This window comes from Mustela nivalis (assembly GCF_964662115.1).
Source record: "Mustela nivalis genome assembly, chromosome: 3".
NCBI lineage: Eukaryota > Metazoa > Chordata > Mammalia > Carnivora > Mustelidae > Mustela > Mustela nivalis.
Window position 1 is genome coordinate 94,063,223 of NC_139022.1, and position 24,730 is coordinate 94,087,952.

At 38.4% G+C, this 24,730-nt stretch overlaps 1 protein-coding gene across 2 annotated transcripts in view; it reads right to left on the bottom strand.

Moving 5' to 3' along the window:
- Window positions 1–24,730, bottom strand: part of RAB3C (RAB3C, member RAS oncogene family) — a 297,175-nt gene that overhangs the window by 153,329 nt on the left and 119,116 nt on the right. For both annotated transcript variants that reach the window (XM_082725945.1, XM_082725944.1), the window contains exon 3: window positions 13,054–13,172. In XM_082725945.1, the coding sequence (XP_082582071.1) occupies window positions 13,054–13,172 (119 nt within the window). The remainder of the gene's footprint in view (window positions 1–13,053; window positions 13,173–24,730) is intronic.

The following is a 24,730-nucleotide window of genomic DNA, read 5'->3' on the forward strand; positions in this document are numbered from 1 at the left end:
TAGCCTTTCTACTCATGTCATGATGCTGTAGCTGAGTATATATATATTTCCTGATTGGACAACTAGAAAATGAGGACCAGTAGTAGGTATCAAGAAGTACCCAACATATTCACTATGGTCAGAAAGCAGACTTGGAGACCTCATTCACCGCAGACCTGAAAACACCGGTAAGGTTCAAAAAAGGCATAACTATTCCTTTTTAAAGCCTAGAAATTCGTTTTCTTAATACTATCACCAACAATCCTAAAGATTTGTTTTTATACAACAATCATCAACCATACCACCCAGAAACCAAGATGGACATCTCAGAAAATAAGCTCTTACCACAATCTTCTTTCCTGAGGAGTTACATGACAAGTATAATTACTGTCCTTCAAGACAGATCTAAGGCAGGCAACTAATTTCAAAGAAAAGAAGGTGTATTAAAATAGGTGGAAACCAAGGAAATCCTGTGAGAAAATACTGGCATTTGCAATAAGCATAGTTATACAAAACCACACAAAAGGAGCTGCCAAGAAGTATATTTTCAGAGGGCAAGTGAAGCAGAACAAATAGCAATCATATTTATATAATATCTTTTGCCTAAGAGTCCAAGTTTTTTATTTAATCTTATATTCCCTATATAGCCTGACTGGGGTAAGGCTGCAGAAACTAGAATTTAGCTTCCAGCCTTTGGTTTAGTGTTAATATTTATAGAATAATTACCACCTCTGAGTACAGTTAAGGTTAGTTAAGCAACAAAACACCAAGTCATACAGAACAAGTTTCAGTCTTCAAAATTTTGCTATTTCCAGGTTAAGGAAGGAAGGAAGAAAGGAAGGAAGGAAGGAAAGAAAGAAAGAGGAAATAAAATAAAATAAGAGAAAAGAAAAGAAAAAGAAAAGAAAAAGATTCTCTCTGACCAAAATATGATCCAATGTTTGCCTTACAGGTCTGGGCAGATAGTGGGTAAAATGAAATGCTTAATTAAGATCTTTAATTCAAGGCTTTACATTTTGTACCATGCCTGTATTCTTCATGCAGCTAATCTTTATCTCAATTTCCAGTTGGGGGAATACATTGAGACAAGCCAGAATCAACTACAGTAAATGAAAGAGTAAGTGGAAAAAACAAAGAAACAAGAAAACCCAGAGGCAGTTGGTTAACTGGAAACAGAAACAGTAAGAAAAACTTTGAACTGAGGCCATGAGAGAGCAAATATTTCCCATTGGGTTAGATGACACTTCTAATTCTCTTTAGGTACTCTGAAATACGTGCTATGCATTTTTTGTACTAACCTAAGCCCCAAATATACTCTCTTTTCCCAAAACAAATACAATTCCAAACCAAACCATTTTAGAGTCAGAACGTACGACAAAAGTAACCAGGTAACTTCAAGTCACTTTGCACTATATGTATGCTAAAACATTTTAATTTCTCTTCATCAATTCTACCCATAAATCCCCTCCATTCTACTGAGAAGCTGGGGGATTTTATAATACAGACAGAATTTTGATAAAATAGGCATGACCTCCTTACTACTATGTTTGAATTGAAAGTATTGATTATTTTCATCATATTGGCCTGATACTACCTGGCCCTCGCCGCCAATTTTTTGTTGGACATAACTGAATATGCCATGAACTGTGTGGACTATAAAGACAGAAAATGAAGAAAATCCAGTCCCATATACTTCTGTCTCTGTTATTCATCTATTCATTTGCTCAGCAAATATGTGTTGAATACCTACTATGTGGTAGGGACTGTCCTGGATACATAAGACATAATACTGTATAAAAAGGACAGAAATTACTGTTCTGAAGGTAGCATTCTTATTGTAGAGACAGATGTGATAAATAAGTAAGTTATAAAATAAAAAATGGTTGCAATATAAAATAGGGTGGGCTATACAAAAGGTCTTGTTCAGAAGGTGACATTATAGTGAAGACCATTAGGTGAGGGGAGACCCATAAGGATATCGGGGAAAGAAACTTCTAAGCAGCGAGCAAAGGAGGTCCAATGCCCCGAGGAAGAAGAAGCATGTCTGGTATGTTCAAGGAATAGCAAAGAGGTTGTTGTGGCTAGGCAAGGGTGCAAAAGAGGAAGAATAGGAGAAGGTGAGATCAGAGAGGTGGTGAGTCAGTTGCACAGGATCTCGTAGCCTCTTGTAAGGACTTTGGCTTTATTCTAGGAGGGGTGTAATGCTGTGAAAGTCTGAGTAAAAAAAAAAGTTTGACATGATCTGATTTACAGTTTGAAAAGCTCTCTCTCTGCGCTGGGAAGATTCTGGGGGCAGGGACAGTGGTAGAAGCAAGATGATCATTAAGGCCATAGCAACAATCCAGACAGGACAGGATGGTGGCACGATCAAGGTGATATCAGTATGTTATGGGTTGAATTGTATTCCTCCAGAAATACTGAAGCTCTAATCCTAAGTACCTGTGAATGTGGCCATATTAGAATTGGGCATTTACAGACGATCAAGTTAAGATAAGGTCTTTAAGGCGGGTCCAGATCTAATATTACTGTATCTTTATAGAAAGGATAATTTGGGGGGCATGGCTTTGTCGGTTAAGTGTCGGCCTTCAGCTCAGGTCATGATCCCAGGGTCCTGGGCTCGAGCCTGAGATGGGCTCCCTGTTCAATGGAAGCCTGCTTCTCCCTCTCCCTCTGTCACACTCCCTGCTTGTGCTCTCTTGCTCTCTCTCTTTCTCAAATAAATAAAAATCTTAGGGGGGATAAAAAGGATAAAGTTGGTCACAGAGGGAGACATATACAAAGGAAAGATGATATGAAAACACAGGAAGCAGACAGCCATCTATAAGCCATGGTATGCCTGAGGCTACTAGAAGCTAGAAGAAAAGTCTGAAACAGATCCATTCTTGTGTTCTCAGGAACCAGCCCCACCAATAATCTGATCTGGGACTTAGAGCCCCAGCACTGTGAGACAATAAATTTCTCTTATTTAGCTACCCAGTTGTGGACCTTGCTACGGCAGCCCGAGCAAACTAAAACACAATAGAAATGGTGGGCAGTGATGGGATTCTGGATATGAAATTGGTTCTCATTATTCATGGATTCTGTATTTGCAAATTTGCCTAATTGCTAAAATTTATTTGTAATCCCCAAATAAATACTCACGGCACTCTCACAGACATTTGCAGACATAAGCAAAGTGATGAAAAATCAGAGTGGTCTGATGCATATATTCCCAGCAGAGACTGAAAAAGACCATGCTCTGCCTTGTTTCAGTCTTCTTCTGTAAATAGTGCCATACTTTTCACCTTTTTTTTTTTTTTCGCAATATGCTTAGTGCCATACTTTTCACCTTTTGTGCTTTTTGTTGGTGATTGTGCTCTTTAAAATGACCTCCAAGCATAAAGCCCAGGTGCTGTCTGGGTTCCCAAAATGCAAAAAGACTGAAAGTATGGCCGTGCAGGAATACGTGTGTCAGACACACTTCATTTAGGCATCAGCTTCCTGCTGTTGGCCATGACTTCAATGTTCACGAATCAACAAAATACATTAAAGTGTCTTTAAGTAGAAACACACCTAAAGCCAAGTATATATTGATCCGCTGGCAAAAACGTGACCAGAGGCCCACAGGAAACTGACTCTCTACTTTCACTATGGAACAACAATTCAGTATTCACCAACTGAACATTTTTGGTGACTCCATGGAGTATAACAACTTTGAACAACAAGAGCAGACTGTACTTTGAGATTAGAGCCAAGATACAATAGTATTTTTTGAAGTAGTGAATGTGGGGTATCAGAAAATAAGGAGTTAAGATTAACCCCAATGTTTTCGCCCTGGTAAATCAAAAAGGAGATGCAAAGAACAGTTGAGGGAACAGGGTGTTTGTTTATTTCAGGTTTGTTGGAAGGAGTTGTGCTTTAGGAGCTATCTATCCTTTAAATAGAAGCTTGAGGGTAAGTTGGGTTATCCATAGAGGAAAAAGGTTTAAGGCTGGGTCACGACAACAATGAAAGAGTGAGAAGTGAGAAATGAGAGAGAGAGAGGAGAAGAAAGACCCTTGATGCCCAGTGTGGGGTGGGGGTGACCTTGGCATCACACATCTACATTCTAATCCTACCACTGCTCACTCTGAGCTGTGACAGAACCAACTTTGCAGTTGATGGGACCCTGGAACAAGGTTAGGAAGCCATGAACAAAGGCTTAGCAATTATTCATCTTATCTTAGTTGTTATTACCAGTTAAAAGTTCTTTCATATTGAACATGATGTCACCTTCATTTACGACCATTATACATTTTTGGATAACAAAAGATTGCAGAGGAAAAGAATATTTGAAGGTGAAGTTTCATTCCTGTTCTAGCACATCTGCAATGGTACCCTGAACGTCATAGAAATGAATTATTTAAAACTGGTGGGAAGATGGTGTTAGACTTTCATCCTCCGTCTGGTGGTTTTTAAAAAATATCAATCTGCTCACCAGATTTCCTGCCTCAAAAAAAAAAAAAAAAAAAAAACCCACAAAAAACATAAAAACAAACTTATATTTAGAGTTCCTCATTGTGTCATAAAAAAGCCAAATGTAAATAAATAAGGTGGGGGAAGAGAAGTCAGTGACATTCTCCTATAAAAATACAGCAGCCTGTGGCCATGCCATACTTAGAACAGAAATGCATTTAAATTAAGGAAAGGGAAGATTTCAAGTCAAGTTGAAAGGCACTGCAGTAGGCATAGACAGTTGAGTCTTGGTGTTGGATGTTTAGGAAAAGCCTGGACAAGGGATCCACATTCTGTACACCTGGAGTCATGCTCCGACTGAAACCTAGGGAACTCTCTGGCCACCACTCATCTGAGAAATATTTCAAAGGCAGTGACATTTTCAGTGGTGATTTTGTGTTTCTAGAACTATTTAAGTCTATTTGGGACTGTCTCTCTAACCATTTATTTAATTTGTTTCTTAAACCAAAGCCTATAGGAGAAGTCAAAGCCAGAACACTATTATTATTATTATTATTATTATTATTATTATTATTATTTTAAATAAGAGGTAACTTCTCTTTTCTCATCTAATGGAGCCACTAAATTCCTACCCTTGACTTTACAACTGCACACAGTTTCCTCACTAACAAACTGCAGGTTTAAGCAAATGGGGATCTGGCAAATTCTACTCACTGACCATGATTTACACATAATTTCACCATGTGGACAAATCTGAAGAATGTTGTAAGCTTCGCTGGAGTTCCTAATATGAATGTTTACAGCCACCTTACTTTCCCTCATCTTTTTACAAAACATTCCAATCAATTCCGATAGCTTCAGGAGATGCACATTCTCCATGCAAGTTTCACTCACTCATTCAATAAATATTTCTTAAGTGGCCACTTGGTGCCATTCCCTAGAGTAGACACTGGGATACAAAGGTGAAGAAGACAAGCATAGTTCTTTTTTTTTTTCAAGAAACATGGAATTCAGCAGGAAAACAGAGCACTAAATGAACACTTAAAATATATTATAAGATACATGGGTGATAGTGTTTGAGAATATACTACAGAAGCAACTAAAAGAATATGGCATTTGAAAAAATATCAGAGAAAATAATGAACAACCTGAGATCTGAAGGATGAGAAGAAACTGTCTTGATCTTGGGTTGGAGGAATGTGGTTTATTATAGAAAGCAGAGCATGGGCAAAGGTCCCGAGGAAAAGAAAGCCAGAGAGGTATGAGAAGTTCAAGAGACTGAAAAAAGTTCAAAAACTAGATTTAACAATTCTAATACAAGATCAGTATTTGTATTACAAAATACTGGATGCAGTATTAGTGTCTGAGGCCTTCTTTAGGGTACATAACCTCACACTTTCTTCCACCTAATGTATAGGATAAAAAAAAATAATATTTAGGGAAGATAGACTAGGTAGCATGGAATCCAAGCATTCCCTTGAGTGGTTACCATTCAATTCTTAGATAGCTAAAGACCACAAAAAGTTAATGTATTCAGAATACAGTATTTGCCTAGCTTTTCATGCAAGCCTTCATTGAAGATGCTCTAATGTTTGCCTCCTGGGTTTTGAGGGCACTGTAAGAAAGGTATCTCCTGAGGTCCTTTCAGTACTAGTTGTAAAAGCTATTGTTGACATAAACCAATGTGCCCCCAATAAAAGACATTTCCATCAGAATTTAATTCAAAAAAAACTATCTTCACCCTGGGGGACTGGTGTGGTATTTTCTCCTCTTCCTACAATAAAAGCTATAGAATATACCGAGTATACTGTTTACTTTTCCCCCCAGCCTTGATCTTCACCTTGATTTCCAAGAATCTCAGAATTAAATTTCATTCCATTTTATCCTTTGGATTTCCATAAGCTTTTAAATTCTTTCTGACACCTTTTATGTGGCTCCTCAGATCTTCTTGCTTCATCCATCTGAGGTGGCTCTTGCCCACTTGCTATATGGCTCCCACGACACACTCTGTAAGGGCTCTGCTCAACTACCACCTCTCTTATCCAGTATGACAAAGGCATCACCCAAAGCAGGTTACCTCAGGCCAATGCCACAGTTTCTTGTCTCCTACACAGAAGCTTCCCTACTGCTACTACAGTGAGTCATCCATGTACATGGAATGTGGACTCCTCACTATTGCTGCTCTGAGACCTTACACTTCACAATCAAGAATTAGCATGTGGGGCGCCTGGGTGGCTCAGTGGGTTAAAGCCTCTGCTTTCGGCTCAGGTCATGATCCCAGAGTCATGGGATCGAGCCCCACATTGGGCTCTCTGCTCCGCGGGGAGCCTGCTTCCTCCTCTCTCTCTGCCTGTCTCTCTGCCTACTTGTGATCTCTATCAAATAAATAAATAAAGATCTTAAAAAAAAATTTTTTTAAATAAAAAAAATAAATAAAAAAAAATTAAAAAAAGAATTAGCATGTAAGTTTTTTCCACCCCACCTCTAGGGCATGAGGGCTAAAACAATTATTTGCTCCTGATTCTTGGGAGTTACTCTCTAATCCTATTTTATTAAGCATATTGTATGTATCTTTGGTGTTCCTTTCCTCACATTCCTTTTGAATATTTGACTCTGGATAAATTTATAAGTAAGCTTGCAGTGAGCTTCATTTTATATTAATTTTATAGAATTATGGAATTTGGCCAAATGAAAGAGGAAATTTTTAATTCCCCAAATAAAATTTCACCGGAAAATTGAAATCACAGTCTCATGTGTTTTCAAAAAAAGGATAGCCATCATTTCCTCAACATGACCTGCTAGCTTGTTGCTATTCTCTCTAAATCTCTACATCTGGCTTCTTAACACATTAGAATTCATGTGTAATGAAATTCGAAGAAATTTAACACTTAATCTGAATGTCCCTAGAGTTGGTTTAAGAATTTTACTGAAATCACAGCCAAAAATCATTTTCTTTCCTTTTGGTGCAATTGAAGTGCACTTCGTCAGAGTATTTGAAATGTTAGGTGTAAATCAGTCTCAATTAATTTCTTATTTTTTGCTATATATGTTTTCCTAGGCTTTTTTCTTTTTGGTCATCTAATGATCAGAACTTGGAGACTAGTAATTTAGAGAATATGTCCCTTGATTTTTTTTGAGAAGGCTTCATTTCCTACTATAGAAATTCACTACTGTATGAAGCTTCCTCCTTTCTCGAGTACTTACATTAGTAAGTAACTAATGTCATATATGTCATATATGTAAAACAAGTAGGAAATGCTGAACTGGAGGTTTTTTTTTTTTTTTCCTAAACAGGGTTTTTTTTTTTCTTACAATGCAATTCTGCTTTAATTTCTTTTTTTCCCCCCCAGATTTTATTTATTTGATAGAGAGATCACAAGTAGGCAGAGAGGCAAGCAGAGAGAGAGGGAAGCAGGTTCCCTGGTGAGCAGAGAGCCCAATGTGGGACTCGATCCCAGGACCCTGAGATCATGACCTGAGCTGAAGGCAGAGGCTTAACCACTGAGCCACCCAGGCACCCCTCTGTTTTTATTTCTTAAAATTTTCCAAGCTTTTTGACTCAGTTTTTTTAGGTGAGAATAATTTTTAAAATATCTGTTTTGTGATGTTACCTATGTTAAGTAGGGAACTCAAATAAGTGAGACATTTTTGCTCTGTAAATAATTTGTAATCTATTAAGAACTTAAGAAAATTATATACTTCAGAACAACACAAAGTTGAAAATAATTAGTGCCATAGCAGCAGTGGGCATAACAATATTAAATCTTCTGGTAGGAGGAGGAAGAATAGAACCCTTAAATCCCGACTATGTCAGTCTGAAGTAATTTTACATTTTCTGTTGGGCTATCAGCAACAGATGAGAACCTCTATAGCTCCTTAGATCATGCATCCAAAATAGACATTGTACAGTAAGAGATTACTTTATGATTCAACTTATATGAGGTAAGTACCTCATCTGACCACAGAATAGTCAAATTCATTGAGATAGAAAGCAGAATGGTATTTGCCAGAGGCTGAGGAGAAGAAAGAAGGGGAAGTATTTAAAAAATGTAGAATCTCTGGGGCGCCTGGGTGGTTCAGTGGTTTGGGCTGCTGCCTTCGGCTCGGGTCATGATCTCAGGGTCCTGGGGTCGAGCCCCGCATCGGGCTCTCTGCTCCGCGGGAAGACTGCTTCCCTCTCTCTCTCTCTCTCTCTCTGCCTGCCTCTCTGCCCACTTGTGATCTCTGTCTGTCAAATAAATAAATAAAATCGTTTAAAAAAAGAAAAGAAAAGTAAAACATTAAAAAAAATGTAGAATCTCAGTTCTACAAGATGAAGGGTTTTGGAGACGGATGGTAATGAAGGTTGTGACAACACTAAAAATGCATTTAATACCACTAACTGTATATTGAAAAAAATGATTAGGGTTGTAAATTTTGGTACATATATTTTACAATAAAAATTCAGAAAAAAAGTATAGGATTGTATTGTATTCAGTACTAGAGAAACAAGATTAATAAACTCACAGTCTAATACAGAAGAAAAGATGTAATCAAATAACAGCAGGGTCTACTAGGTTCTGTATGCAGTCTGTAGAAAGTGCTAAGGTAGCATGAATGCAGACATAAGGGTCTGACTAGCACTGTCCACTAGGATTGGAAATTGGGATGGGTAGGAAAGGGGATAGTAGTATCTTTAAAAGTTGTAGACAAGAGTTGATATTTGAGCTGTCCTTAAAAAGTCGGTAAGAGGGGCGCCTGGGTGGCTCAGTGGGTTAAGCCGCGCCTTCGGCTCAGGTCATGATCTCAGAGCCCTGGGATCGAGTCCCGCATCGGGCTCTCTGCTCAGCAGAGAGCCTGCTTCCCTCTCTCTCTCTCTCTGGCTGCCTCTCCGTCTACTTGTGATTTCTCTCTGTCAAATTAATAAATAAAATCTTAAAAAAAAAATCGGTAAGAGTTGGAAAGATAACAGAGAAGGTATTCTAAGCAGAAACATGGAGGTATTAGAGGTATCAAATATCTGTAAATTGAACAAACTTGTCTGGCTAACATACAGGACCAGTGGACGACAGTGGTAGGAGATGATGTTAGTGACACACGTGGGTTTTAAAAATACATATGGCCAGAGTTATTACTGAAGATTTATTTTTAAGACATGTTAACAACATTCGGGGCTTCCTGGGTGGCTCAGTCAGTTGAACATCTGATTCTTGGTTTTGGCTTAGGTCATGAGCTCAGGGTCATGGGATGGAGCCCCATGTAAGGCTCCATGTTCAACGGGGAGTGTGCTTGAGATTCTCTCCCCCTTTCTCTGTCCCTCCCCTCTACTCGCATGTCCTCTGTCTCTCTCTTTCTGTTCCAAAATAAATAAATAAATCTCTTTAAAAAAAAAAAAAAAAAGACATGTTAGAGTTTACTAGCTCTGATGGCAGTATGATATAGGATATGGAGTGGGTTGGACCTAAAAGTAAAAAGACAAGATAGCCAATGACAGTCCAGATGAAGACAGTGGCAATAAAGGATAAGAACAGATTTGAGAGGCATTCAGAAAGTCAGAATTACTGGGCTTGGGTAGTCAATGAGATATGATGTGTAAAAGAGGGAAATCAAAAATGCTGCTCAGATTTCTATATCAGAAAATGGGAAGAGGGTGGATCCCTAAACTGGGATAGTAAACACTGGCATAAATACAATGTTTGGGAGATTGTCAAAAAGGGGGTGCTCAGTAGATGTTTATGGAGTGAATAAACGCCTCCTGATGATAATGATCATACGACTGAGGATAGGGGGGGGAAGAGTGCATAAGGATTGATTCTGTTGGTTTTTGAGAGATCTAGATGTGCTGGGAAATGGAAGGGGTAAGCTCTGAAGAAGATAGGCAAAGCAGGGGGTGATATCAAAGCAAAACCCCACAAAGTTTAGGAGTTAAGGCTGGGCTCTAGAAACTGTGACTAGATCAGTTTGCCTCTATGATAGTGAGAAGAATAAAAGTATAGTGGTTCTATGATGTGGTATATCTGAAAGTCAGGCTAAAGAAGTTTTAACTAATTCAGTAGTGATGGTAAGTCATGGCTTTGGGGCAGGGGTTTAGGATTATGCTCTTCTGGAAGACTCACAGCAGCAGTGGGATAGGGTGTCTTGACACAAGGGGGAAAGATCAGTTAGAAGGCTACTATGAGGGGAGAAGCAAACAATAAGAAGAAAAGGAGCAATGACGGTCATAGCAGGAATGGAGAGGCAGGAGCAGAATCAAAAGATATTCAGAAAAAATTAATACACAAGATCAAGTTTCGGATTGGGATGGCGGGAGGTTAGAATTGGATTCAGGGTGGACCCAGGGTGATGGAGTGTTGCGGTGTCAATGAGAAGAAATAATGATGTCAGGAAGGCGAGCAATTTTATGCAGAGATAATTTGATTCTGAGGCACCAGCAAGATATCCAGGTGAAGAAATATTTTGGGCACCTGGAAACGCAACACTGCAGTTTCAAACACAGACTGGAGCCAGGAATGTAAACTTGGGAGCTATCTGGTGTATGTGATCAATGATGTGTGAGAGAGGATAGGATAGCCAAGGAAAGGAAAAATGAGCCCAACAGAAAAAATCATGGGGGTATGCTTACCCTTGGCTGGGTGAGGGAAATCTTGGAAGTAGAAAAAGAAGCGGACCTAGGGAGAGACAAGAATAATCTGGAAAACGCACCTCTCAAACAAAGGTTGGGGGACAGAGCCTCAAAAAAGGAAAGTGGTAAAGAGTCAAATAAGGAATCTGAGGCAGAGGAAGACTGGTAAGGGCAGGTCATCTGTGTACAGGGAGAAAGTGTTGATGGGGAGGAAGCTGTGCTGGCCAGGGTGAGCGAGGGAAGGTGTGGGATAGGGCATGCGGAAGCTGAACTTCACGGCATTTATGATGCTAGAGCCAGAAGTATAGAGAGCTTGGTTCCTGGTCATGTTGCCATTTGGTTTAAATAAACTCAATTCTTGGTATTCTCAGTAGTCCTATAACTTTCACTGAAACAACAGGGCAAGAACTATGGGTGCACACAGCATCTGTGACCCTGAAGTTTGGAACGTGATTCATGAACACCTCCTGTCTGGGAGCACTGGGTGTCAACATTTCCTGAGAGGAAAGAATTGAGTTTAAAATGGCCATTTTGCAAAGCAGTATGTATGCCTCAGCTCTGTGTGATAATTTACCAGATATCACCACATGATTAATTGACAAAACTTTCTGTCAGTAATTTGAAATGGTACTTTCATCATAAACTAACCCCCCAGATGGATTTGCAGCTATGTTTGGACTCTCTGTTTCATTCCATTTTGTACCAGACCTGTCGTTATTTAATTGGGGTTGCCTTGAATCTATGAATTAATTTGAGAAGAACTGGCATTTTTACAATAGTCAGTCTACTAAAAAGAAGAGGACTTAAGCCTTCTTTTATAATTACTTTTTCATACAGTCCCAAGCTCACCCTTTTCAGTTTATAGCTATATATTTCCTTTTTGAGTGGCTCCTGTAAATGCATTATTTCTTATACTGTAAGTGTGTGTGCATCTGTGTGTAAGTAGGAGAGAGGTAGGTGTTTTCTCAGATGAACAATTAAAATTTAAAAGAAATAACCTAAAGCAAATTAAAGTTTTTAAAAACATCTGACATTCATTGAGCTGATAACACGTGTAAAAAAATGACTTTGGATAATATTATGATGCAAAACAGAAAAAAAAAATGAAGGCAGTTTATTTCCCTTTTATCTGACTACTCTTCCCTTACATAAGCCGAGCTGTGATTGTTGGCAGCTAAAACGTGATGGCTGTTCAGGCCTCGTACTAGCAGCAGGAGCGCCATTTTCCTCCTCCTACCACACAGAGCCCTAGCTAGACTCTCGCTCTTGCCACAGAAAAGCAACTCTGCTCAGCCCTGCTGCTTGAATCCCCAACCAAGCCCATCAGCACTTCCACTCGCCCTCCCAAGGTGCTGGGAGGATAAGCTGAAGGAAGCCACACAAGCTCTCCACTGCCAGTCATATTCCCCACAGACAGAGGGGTTTTCGCACAGCTGATGCAGCCATGAGTCAGAACATGCTTGTATTTTTATCTCTGCCTTTATCTCAGTCCTTTGAAACATTTCAATATGAAGAAAAATGGAAAACTATTTAATGAATCTGGACAAGGGGTCAGCAGGCTTTTACTGTCAATAGCTAGGCAGAAAACGTATCAGGCTTTGTGGGCCATATGGTTTCTGTTAAAACAACTTACCTCTGCTGTTGTGTGTGAAAGCAGTCACAGACCATAAGGAAATGAGCCTGGCTACATTCTAAGAACTGGTTCAGTTTCCAAATCCTTATTTCAGACCAGTACATTTCCAAACCATTCATTATTTATATTAAAAAAAATTGAAAGTCTCGTGGAACCAAGCATGACAGGTTGCAAAGCACTAGAAGGTACAGTATGTAGAAAAATCACCAGGAGGATTTCTTACCAATCCTTAAACAATGACTCTGAGCATAGTTGGTATTTGTCCGCTTTCTGAAGCACAAGGGGGAATCACACACACCATAAACACACATATGACACTGCAGTGTGGTCATTGCTTTGAGGAAGAAGAGGAAGTTGAATGAAAACACTATTATTATTAGTGATGGGAGTATTTGTTCTTACTTACCAATCTTGTACTGCATTGAAGGATTCTTCATTTGTGATGTCATACATTAAAATAAAGCCCATGGCCCCACGGTAATAGGCTGTGGTGATAGTTCTGTATCTTTCCTGGCCAGCTGTGTCCTAAAAAATAACAATTTAAAAAATATTCTTATTATGTTATATAATTTTAATTATATATATTTTTTATTATAAATTCAAAGGCAATACATATTTTGGGAGGTGATTAATTATTCTAGAAATAGTCATAATAGAGATTCTACATTTTACTTGCAATGTATCGCTATATATCTCTTTAGTCTTGTTTTCCCTCATGATTTTCATAGGGCAGGTCTGTGAGATTATGAAAGATTCTTTTTTTGGTCAAGATCTAGCTCAAAATATGTTCTACATATGTTCATTCCTGTTAGGCAGCAGATAACTGTAGATAATAAAATAAAAAGATCATACATATGAAAATCCGTACCTTTTTGTTATGTTTAAAACCAGAAGAGTTCATTAACTCCAGCATTATGTGTTTATAGTACAAGCCACTATGGGGGGAAAAGAAGAATTTTATGAACAGCTTCCTGCTTTCAAAAGGATGCAGTTTAATCTTACTTTATTCAGCTGTAAAATGAGAATAAAAATACCTGCTTTGTGTGGCTATTTAGGCAACAGACCTGGAGTTCCTGCTCTCCTATTAGATAGTCGGGGAACATGGACAAGTCCCCAAACCTCTGTAAATAAACCTCTCCAAAGTCTAGCATGTTTGCTAGGACTACGTGAAACGGTGTATTTGCAGTGCTTCATGTAGAGCCTGGCATACAAAGAGTGGTTGATAAATGCTGAGTACTGGCTGCTGTTCCTAAAGGCTGGGGAGGCAAGGTTAGCATATGATGGGAGATAGCAGCTTACAAACACAGAGGCTCACCGAAGAGATGACATGCAATAGTGAAATCTGGGAATATGGCAGACATATTGTTAAAGTCACCTGCATACATGTCACATATACTGTTTAGTGTAGCTCAAGAAATTATTCCTCTGTCCACCTGACCCTTGCCCCTTTGTCTTCACTGGATCTGGGCTATGGTTTAGGACACAATGCTCCTTGGATTTCCCCTTCACCACTTACCCTAGAGATCCGGCTCTGATTTCTCTTTCCTAGTACTCTAGGTGCTAAGCCTTTGGACAGAAATATTATCTTATTTTAGACTTTATTCTGGATCCTCTTTCTGCTCTTTTCCCAGAGATACCTCCTTTGCACATGGAATACATCCTAGCTCCCCCTAAGATTTAATAGCCCTTGGAGGGGAAGCTAATGTGTTGGATGACACAAGAGTAGGTTCCTAATGGGGCACCTGGGTGGCTCAGTGGGTTAAAGTCTCTGCTGTCGGCTCAGGTCACGATCTCAGGGTCCTGGGATCGAGCCCCGCATTGGGCTCTCTGCTCAGCGGGGAGCCTGCTTCCCTTCCTCTCTCTCTGCCTGCCTCTCTGCCCACTTGTGATCTCTGTCTGTCAAATAAAAAAAATAATATATTAAAAAAAAAGAAAGAAATATATTTAAAGAGTAGGTTCCTTACCATCAAAATGAAACTAGTATCTCCTGGGTCTCACTCTTGGGATGGGCTCGTGTTGGATATGCTAACGCTCACCCACAGATGTTCTCCACCTTGGATGCTTACACTCCACCATAGACTAGCCCATGAGAAACTTGAGATTTCTCACAATTTTCTCCTAATCTGTGTGGTATATTTTATGCAGCCCCCTGGGTGATCAAAGAAGGCTGAAGAAACCAGCAAATGATTCTAGAAGAACAGGGGGGCATGAAGAGAAAGTTGATAATTAGCTGACTTTTCATGAAACCAACAATAGGACCAGGGATGAGACTGGCCTGACTAGAAGAAGATATTTATGTGGTGATATTAGGGATATAAGGTTCTAAAGATAGGATGAAAATCAATGATGGTACCCAAAATAGCAAAAACAGAGCAAAATCTGTGGGAAAGATCTTTCAGAACATAAATATATCACCGTTGGCAGAAAACAAAAAGGAAAGTATAGATTTTACCACATGAAAATTTAACAATTCCTAGAATATATAAAAAAGATACAAATAAAATTAAAATGATACATAATTTTAAAAAGTCAGAAATATATTTGCATCTTACCAGAGAGACCAAAGGTTACTATCTTTAATATGTCAAGTGGTATAAGAAAATCATTAAGAAAAATGTTAAACAATCTAATTTAAAATTATTTATATAGAGGCACATAAATAACTAATTAATCTGTAAAAAGAGTTGAATCCCAAGGATAATAATGCTGCAAAGTTAAATGCCTACCTAAAAGAAGTTTCCTGGATATTATTTGAATGTTTTATTGTACTTTGCTTAGTATTTTATATATATGAAAATGTAGATGTTTGACATAAACATGAATATCACAGACTGCATGTAATTAGGAAAAATAATCAAGTTTATAAGGCAGAAAGAAACCAGTCTTGAGCTTATGTGGATATTCTTTGGATTTAATTCAATTAACAGCATATCCAATTGTGAAATAAAGAAGGAATTTAGAGAACCAAATTCCCAAAGACTATGTACACAAAGCATGGTATACTCAGAGATTGTGTAATGTATTTCAGCTTTCTGGGGAACAAAACATCTTAAAACTAGTCATTTTATTTTAAAACATCTATTTTTGTCTTAAATGCCTATTCTCCAGAATACATTATCCATAGAATTACCTTTATTTTTTCTTATTGTGAAATAACTTTAAATGGCTATCTTGTCCACCATACAGTAATAGCGCTATGTGGTGATAGACAGTAGCTCCACTTGCAGTGAGCACAACATCACACATAGACTTGTTCAATCACTATGTGGTACACCTGAAACTAACAGTGTGCATCAACTATGCACCAATAAAATTTTTTTAAGCCATAAAAAATATTTAAAAGTTAAAAAAGATAAAAATCTGGAAAAGAAAAAGCTTTTTAACATTTAACTGAGTAGTCATCTCACAGGTTGAGGATCCCATTCTTGTTGCCTTCTCTATATAAGAGATAGCTTTCCCCTGAATTTTCTCCAGCAGAAAACAGCCAATACAGCTGAGGCACTGCTGAAATGTGACCCAGATCCTTCCTGTCAGGCATGTCCTTGACACAGACACTGAATAATGGTGTGTTGGAGAAGTGTGACATCTCTTTCTTCTTGACCTTTTTTGGCGATGGCTTTCCTTTTCATAAGATGTTAATTTTATTTTGACAGTGAAGAAACTAGTTCTAGTATTATAAAACATTCATTCCAGTCTATGAGGGTATTTAATCTTTAAGAGAGCAGAAATCAAGGCCCCATTATATTATGACTGATATGTTACAGGAAACTGCACGGTTGGATAGCCATTATCGAAATTTAAAAGTAGACAGAGGGGGACAAAAACTGGCTTTTAAGGAAAAAAAAAATAGAAGCTTTCAGAAAGCACATGAGTCACAGCAAGGATCAGAATCTTCTATACCATTCTGATACGAACCCAGAAATACAATCTAATTGGAGGTGGTTGTCACCTAAAAGCTCTTAGGGAGAGTAAGAAATCATAACAAATAGGGGTTGTGTATTAGGAAAAACAGAGAGTAGTTTCCCTTCCCAAATGCAAAGACAATAAAAAAGAGTAAAACTAAGCTAATAAACCAGGCACCAAGTTGGTTTTGAGTACAGAAAACAATCTCAGAATTACAACCTCATTAGCATGTTCTCTCCTATGGTTCCAGGAAGAAAAAGAAGTCAGAAAAACACTTCATTACGTTTGACATTTACTAATGATGATAGAAGGTTCTATCTAAAAGAAAGGAACATTTTATAATGTCAAGTGCCACTAATGTAATTAAATGTGAACAGTCTCAGAAGGTAACTGGCTAAAATGGTACCTCTTCTCAATTTGCTCAGAAAAATGGCTCCAAAGCTTGGTTTTGCACGATTCCTCTGTTCAGTTAATTCTGATAACTGGGAATACCTGCTGATTTTCTATAAATGCAGGCTTCCTAGAATTGAAAAACACAACTGGAAATCTCTTACAGAGAAAATGAGGGATGAAAATATGATTAAAGATGAAAACTTTCTTCCCTGAAAGTTAGTTGTCATTTTCTTCTTAAAACAAAACAAAACAAAACAAAACAAAACAAACATTTTAGTTAGTTTATTTTGATTTCACAGTCATGTTTTGTTTTCTTTTGTTGTATTTTTGAGAGAGAACCTGCGTAAATGGTAGAGGTGTGAGGGAGAGGGAGAGAGAATCCTAAAGCAGACTCCTGGCTGAATGTGGAGCCCACATGGGGTTGAGACCCTGAGATCATGACCTGAGCTGAAATTAAGAGTGGGGCACTTAACCAACTGAGCCTCCCATGTGCCCCATTTCTATTCATGTTTTTAAGAGGAATTTTTGGCTTTAATGATAGGTTTGATGAGCAAATACTTGAGTATATGTCAAGAACAGAACTGTAAAATGTAAAATATTAGCGGCTTGATAAGTAGTCATGAGAAATGTTTTCAGTTTTAATTTTGAGATTTTTGTCTTTGTTTTTGCCTTAATTTTTTTCTGATAAAATACTCTATATTTTTTAACTGTATGTATGGCATTCCCAAAGTCTTCTAAAGTTATGCAGACATAACCTGCAGTTTTAAGATAGGGGGACTAACCTTGGTTTGAGTTACATTGTAATAGATTTTTGTTTTGGTGGTGACTTCCCTCTGTATAGATTGAAAGGGAGATGAAAGTAAACAGTAGTAAAGTGATATCATTCAAATAATATCACTACAATCAAAATACATTTATTGAATGTCTAGATAGAGAAAAATAGATTGAAGGATAGATAATCCTAATACATGATAAAGTAGGTAATTTTATATGTGAAGAAACTAAACCGAACACACTGATGTTAAGTCATCAACAAAAATAACTAAGGGAGATAATATGTGATAACCCAAAAATATTGTCAACAGAAATGCTAAGTGAGGATCCTGCAACATAAGACATAAAACACACGTTAATGAATTTCCAGATAGATCAAAGGTATGAAATGGAATATACGCTCAGTCATTTAGTATCTATACATACGTAATAATCTTTAGTATTTTGCTACCAGTTAATTGTAGGAATTATTTTGAATCATCAAATGAAGGTTAAACTCTGCTTAATATTTTAATGACTGCTGACTGACTGATTCATTGATTCATTTGTTCATTCATTCGGTAAACATTTGGTATCTATTACCAGTTAGGGACTGCGATCAGTTTAGATTAAACTTATACTCTATCTCTTGGAGACATATTTTTGCATATTCTAAAATAATACACATTAAAAGCATTTCATTAACCACAATATCATATTCTCTACATGATAAAAAATTAGGTAAAATCATAAAAATATCATTTCTAAAGAACTAGACAGCCTAGCAACTTAAAATTGTAATCGAGGCCACCTGCTCAGTGGTGAGGTTCTCTGATTTATAGCCACTGAATGGTCCATACTGAATTCCCTCCAAAAGATATGCTGAAGTCCCAATCCCAGAACTTGTGAATGTGACCTTATTTGGAAATGGGGGTCTTTGTCTGTGTAATCAAGTTAATATGAGTTCAAACCGAGTTAGGGTGGGCTTTAATCCTATGACTAGTATCTTTCAAAAAAGAGAAAACAGAGATCCAGAGCACACAGGGAAAGTCACACAAAGGCAGAGGCAGAGACGGGAGCAATACATCAATGAGTGAAGGAAGCCAGGGATTGCTGGCAACCACCAGAAGCGAGGAGAGAGGGATGAAATGAATTCTCTGCTAGAACCCACGAGGGAACATAGCTCTGTCAACACCTTTATTTAGGACTTCTGGTCTCCAGGACTGTGAGAAAATAAATTTCTATTGTTTCAAGTCACTCAGTTTGTGGTTCTTCATTACTGCAGCACTAGGAAACTAACAGTCACTGACCCCAGTCTGGAATCTTCATGATCAGGGCAAAAGCAATATAAATTTCACAGCTACCCACACACCCATTTACTATTTCACAGAAAAGAATATATCAAAAGTTTAAGGTAGTCTTAGAGAGAAGTCTAACATAGTTTCTCTGTGTAAATTCATGAAGGATGTTATGCTAAAGTGCATTACTATATTCCATGTATGTAAAATTAATTCTGTTCACAAAAAGGTGAGTTGATATACCTTTGGCATTTTAAAAAGTAGATCTCCATATATTTACACACACATACATATATGGTAATCAGGAAGAAAGAACAGTGTCACTTGAAATGACAAAAATTATGTATTGCTTCATGTTGATATTTGACCCGTAAACGATTGACATGCTATTATAGAAAGATCCCAAGTCATGATGCACACTGGGACATAACCCTCCAAAAGAACAGAAACAACAAAATGGTGATAATTACACATCATTTCTTTTGTAGGATGGTACTTTCTCTCAAGTTGTATTTCTTTTTTTCACTCTCATAAATAGGCAGACAAAACAACATTGCATAGTCTTATGAATATAATAAGTAAAACAAGATGCTTAAATATTTTATGTTTCCTTGCTGTATATTTATTTTTGGAATGAAGCAAGAACTTTTTTCCTAACAGCAGTTAATCTTCTATTAAGATGAAATTTACAAACCACTTTTCTTTACTAATCTTGTACAAACAGTCCTTTTATTTCATTTACACACACTTACACAAGCATCTTTAAGTCAGACTCACATTTTAGAAGTGAATACTAAGAAACTGGGCTCTAAATAGTTCTTCGATCAATTTGGATGTCCTTCCTACCAAGTGTCCTTTAACCATCCTTCTTAACACCAGTTTATTGATCAGATTTTCTTGTCACAATGTTTAGCTTTGAAATACCCAAACCTTCATTTTATAATGGCATCCAGCTCTAAGTAAGACATTATAAAATAAGCCTGAGGCAGAGGAAAACTTGACCTATTATTTCTTGGCACTGTTACCATGGCAATTCATCTTCCCTGGAAGAGATGAATGGTCACATATAGCTCTCTTATAGGTGGCCTTTGACTCTACCATCAGTGAGACACTCATGTACCAACCCAGTTGTATGTTTCTGCTAACAAAAGTTGAGACACTCTTCAGTAAACACTAAAGGCTCTGGTGACCTTGCTTCAAGACCTAAATAAAACTCACAATCAAACCTGTCTAAAAGGCATCTTTACTCCTTTTATTTAAGAGCTCGTTTTCTAAGAATGATTAACACAAAGACAAAGAAAGACACAATTTTTGCTTTCTTTTTAATTAATCTCCTTGACATACTTCTTCCCAGTGGGATTTTTTTTAAAAGATTTTTTCTTTATTTATCTGACAGAGATCACAAGTAGGCAGAGAGGCAGGCAGAGAGAGAGGAGGAAGCAGGCTACCTGCAGAGCAGAAAGCCCGATGTGAAGCTCGATCCCAGGACCCTGGGATCATGACCCGAGCCGAAGGCAGAGGCTTAACCCACTGAGCCACCCAGGTGCCCCCTTCCCAGTGGGATTTTGATTATGTTCAATTTTGTCAAAACCTGGGGCATAAATACTTAAATGTAGGCAAGCTCAGAGCTTTTAGTCAAGGATGCTGATTGTTTTTCTTCACAGGACACAATTCAAAATGCTTACAATGATCAAAGGATAACAGGCTTTTGAGTGGGAATCTTCTTATCTCCCTAAAATTGGCATCTAAAACTCAAACTAGACTCCTTACAAAGGGATGGAACTTTCACTCACAAAAGCCACATGCTAATAGGATCGGGTTGGATGGGTGTTTGCATAGGCAGTAGGAATACTGATCTGCGCTTGCACGGAAGTCTAAGACCTGGAGAGAGATGGCAGGGTGGACAGGCAGGCAGTAGAGAGGTCTGATTTCCCACTGGTTAGGGTGACTGGGTTATGTGAGCTCGCCATGGACAAATAAACACCACAACAGGTAGCTGTGCTTGAGCTATCTCGCCATTAACCCACTTGGTGAGAGGCCTGTCTCCTGGATGAGGTATGGGAGGCTTGTGGTACACTACCAGGGAAAGGAGGGAGTTGAAGTAATGCTAAAAGGGAAGGGAAATGAACAAACTATCCATATTATTGCACTGTGCAGCAGGATAGCCCTGCAGGGCTCCCTGAACATCCTATTTAAGGGAACCAGCATTCGGCTGTATCTCACAGAGCGTGTGCACGGCAGGAAAGGCCCATCCGGAAAAGCCAAGAGAGAACTCAAATTCATGTCCAATTAGGTAAAATCACCTGCCCTCTCTTTATCTCCCAGCTCTCCTTCCACCTCTGACACAGTTAGAGCAAGACCTAGGAAAATAGGAGGGACAAAAGGGTGAAAGAGTGGATCAAACCCCTCTTCCAGTCCCTACGAATATAGCCACAATTAGGCTTAATGATATTGAGCTTTTTTTTTTTCTTTTTTTTGAGCAGGCTTTATTTTCCAAGATTGGTTTTTTTATTTATTAATTTTTTATTTATTTATTTTTAGAGAGGGAGCGTGCATGCTGGGGGAGAAGCACAGGAGGAGAGAGACGGACAAGCAGACACCTCGCTGAGCACGGGGCTCAATCTCATGATCCTGAGATCACGACCTGAGCTGAAATCAAGAGTCCCAAGCTCAACTGACTAAGCCACCCAGGTGACCCAGGGTAGATAGAGAAAAGACCCGATTAGTAATAACAATCAAAATACGGCAATTGAAAAAGTATCCCGGGTGATTTTTTTTTCTTTTGCCCTGACCTAGGCTTATGGTAAAACAATTTCTTGTCTAATTATATTTCTTCAGAAGTATGGAAGAAAAGTAAAGAAGGGTGAGAGGGAACAGTCAGTAAGTGGGAGAGTTTGGTAAAATTTCTGAGTTTTGATATTATCATTAAAATATGAAAAATGCTGGTGGCATATGAGAGAACTGCATTGACTTCAGTGTTTTGTACAAGTTCAATTTGAGTTACCTGTGTGACAAGACAGGAATGTAGTTCTTGGACCCAAGAATGTGGTCAAAGTCTCCTAGGAGAGTAGAGCTATTTATAGGATGGCTTTGAAACGATGAAGAGAGATGGCATGGGAAGATGAGAGAGGAGGGAGATCAGAAGCCTGTGCAAAGCCCTTAAGAGCTGAGCAGCAAAGGGGAGCTTACAAAGGCAAACTGAAGAAGAAAACTCAAAAGATTTCCAATTTTCTTTAGAAAAATTAAAGAGGATGGTTACAAATTCTGTCTGCATTGCTGGATAGCCCACAGAGGGATGGGGCACCTGTCCTTCCAGTCTTGTGTTTTCATGCTCAAAGGAACTTCAAAAAGAAATAAAAATAGCCTATCAAATGGCTATTCCTTTATTCTTCTTGACTCTCTTAACCAAGAATAAAACGAAATCTTAACTTAGCCCCAGCAATTCAGTGCCTGAGTAAAATTGATGTTTGGGCTCAAAATTTATATAAGGAAAAGCGTTGTTTTAACTAATCAATATTCTGTCTGGGTTACCTTCTTATTAAAAGTTAACTGAACAATGGAAATCTATATTCCTAATATTGTGCTCAGTACAGGAAAAAAAAAAAATACAGAGAACACATCCATGAGGGGCAATCTCTAAATGAAATAATCTGTATTTCCCATAAACCACCAAAATGAAGCTCATCAAGCGATCTGAGAAGCTGGCTGTGTTTGAAGACTTTACTGTGTGATGTGTGCGGTGTGCTGGGGGAATCAAAGAAGGGGCAGACAGAAGTGAGCTGGAAAAAGCTCCAGGAAAAGCTAAGGCAGGTTCCCTAGTGAGGGGCTGAGAGGAGGTGGTGAGCAGACACAACCACAGTCAGGATGACGGGAAATACATGGAAATAAGGGAGGGAACGAAGAGACTGACCTATCCTTTACAAAGGCTATCCTTTGTAAATTTCTCTTCCCTATCCCCTGCGGGGACTAAAACAATATTTATCTTTAAGTACTGCAGAAGGTTTTTCTTCTGCACCTGAAAATTCACCAGGTGCCGCAAATGGACAGAATTCCCTATTCCCATTTAAACTATACTATCTGGGAAGGAAAAAAAACAAAACAGAGAACAGATTCTGGTTTCTTTCAGAGCAGCGTGCACAGTCCAAAATGGAAGGGAGAAAATGTAACCTCTGACCAGGTACTAGGTGAGTGGGGTAGTTCGACCCCTCTGAATTTTTACTTTCAAGCTAGAATAAAGACAATGTGATTTACCCTTTCCAGGTTGTTGTAAGGATTAGATAAATTAACATACTTAAAGGCTTCTCAAACATACAAGGTGCTCAAATGGGACCTCTTTTTTGCTTTTCTCCCAGAGCAAGAATATATGGAGGAGAGAACAAGGGTTTTGGTGTTAAAATACCTGGGACTGCTACTCTGGTTCTGAGATACATACTGTGTGTCTTTAGAGATATCACCTAACCTCTCTGAGCATCACTTTCAAGATTTCCAAAATGAAATCAATACCTAATGCTGAGTTGAATTGAAAGCTGCAAATGAGAAAAGTCCTATAAAATGCCATAGCTAGCATCATTATTGATTGTGTTAAGGATAGCAAAGACTCGAAGCTAGCATGTCAAATCCCAAGAGAAGGTGACTGTTAAGATGAAAATGGCCTGCTCAATGGAATATTATTCCTTACTTATCCCACCCTCAGGAAAGGAGAGGAAATAAAGATGTGTGTCCTTCAGAATCACCCAGAATCTACATGCCCTCTTCTTCTCTCTCCGTGCCCCCGTACGTAAAAAGGGAACAGATTTCAAAGATGAAATACACAATTAATTCTCTATCATGACTATAACTTGATTATGCTTATAAAATTCTTGAGAGTCCTCTCCACATTCTTATTTCTGTAATTGTTTTGACTGTCCTTGAGACAAAAGGCCTCATGAATCATGACAGAGTTTCAAGGTTAAAGCACTGAGTCCCACATTTCAAACTATTGCTCACTGTAGTTGATAAGAACCCTTTAACAATAAGTATTATGTCTGATGAATGAAGTCTCTAAAGGACACAGGAGACAAAGGGAAATGAAAATGTAGAACCCAGATGCTACGGGAATATACGTCACTGTAGCATCTCATTCTGGGCTCCACTAGGCAGGAGGCAAGCTCGCAGCAGGCTGGCTGGGTAAGGGACAAGGGGGCCGAGAGAAGAAAATAATTATCTGTCCTCAGACAGACAGAAAGGGGAGCGCCAGAAAGCCAGGGAGAAGAGCCATCAGGGAAAGGGTGTTTACTGTGGAAAGGCTTCTTGGCCAGAGACAGACTACTGTTAATAATCCATACCTTTCTATTTTAGAAGTGGGGCTAATATATTTCTTTGTTTCTTTATGAATAACCTTCATCGCAAATAAGTTTTAAAAATATAATGAGATGCCTCTTTGGAGAACGGTGTGGAGATTCCTCAAGAAATTAAAAATAGAACTTCCCTATGACCCTGCCATTGCACTACTGGGTATTTACCCCAAAGATACAGATGTTGTGAAAAGAAGGGCCATCTGTACCCCAATGTTTATAGCAGCAATGGCCACGGTTGCTAAACTGTGGAAAGAACCAAGATGCCCTTCAACGGACGAATGGATAAGGAATATGTGGTCCATATACACTATGGAGTATTATGCCTCCATCAAAAAGGATGAATACCCAACTTTTGTAGCAACATGGATGGGATTGGAAGAGATTATGATGAGTGAAATAA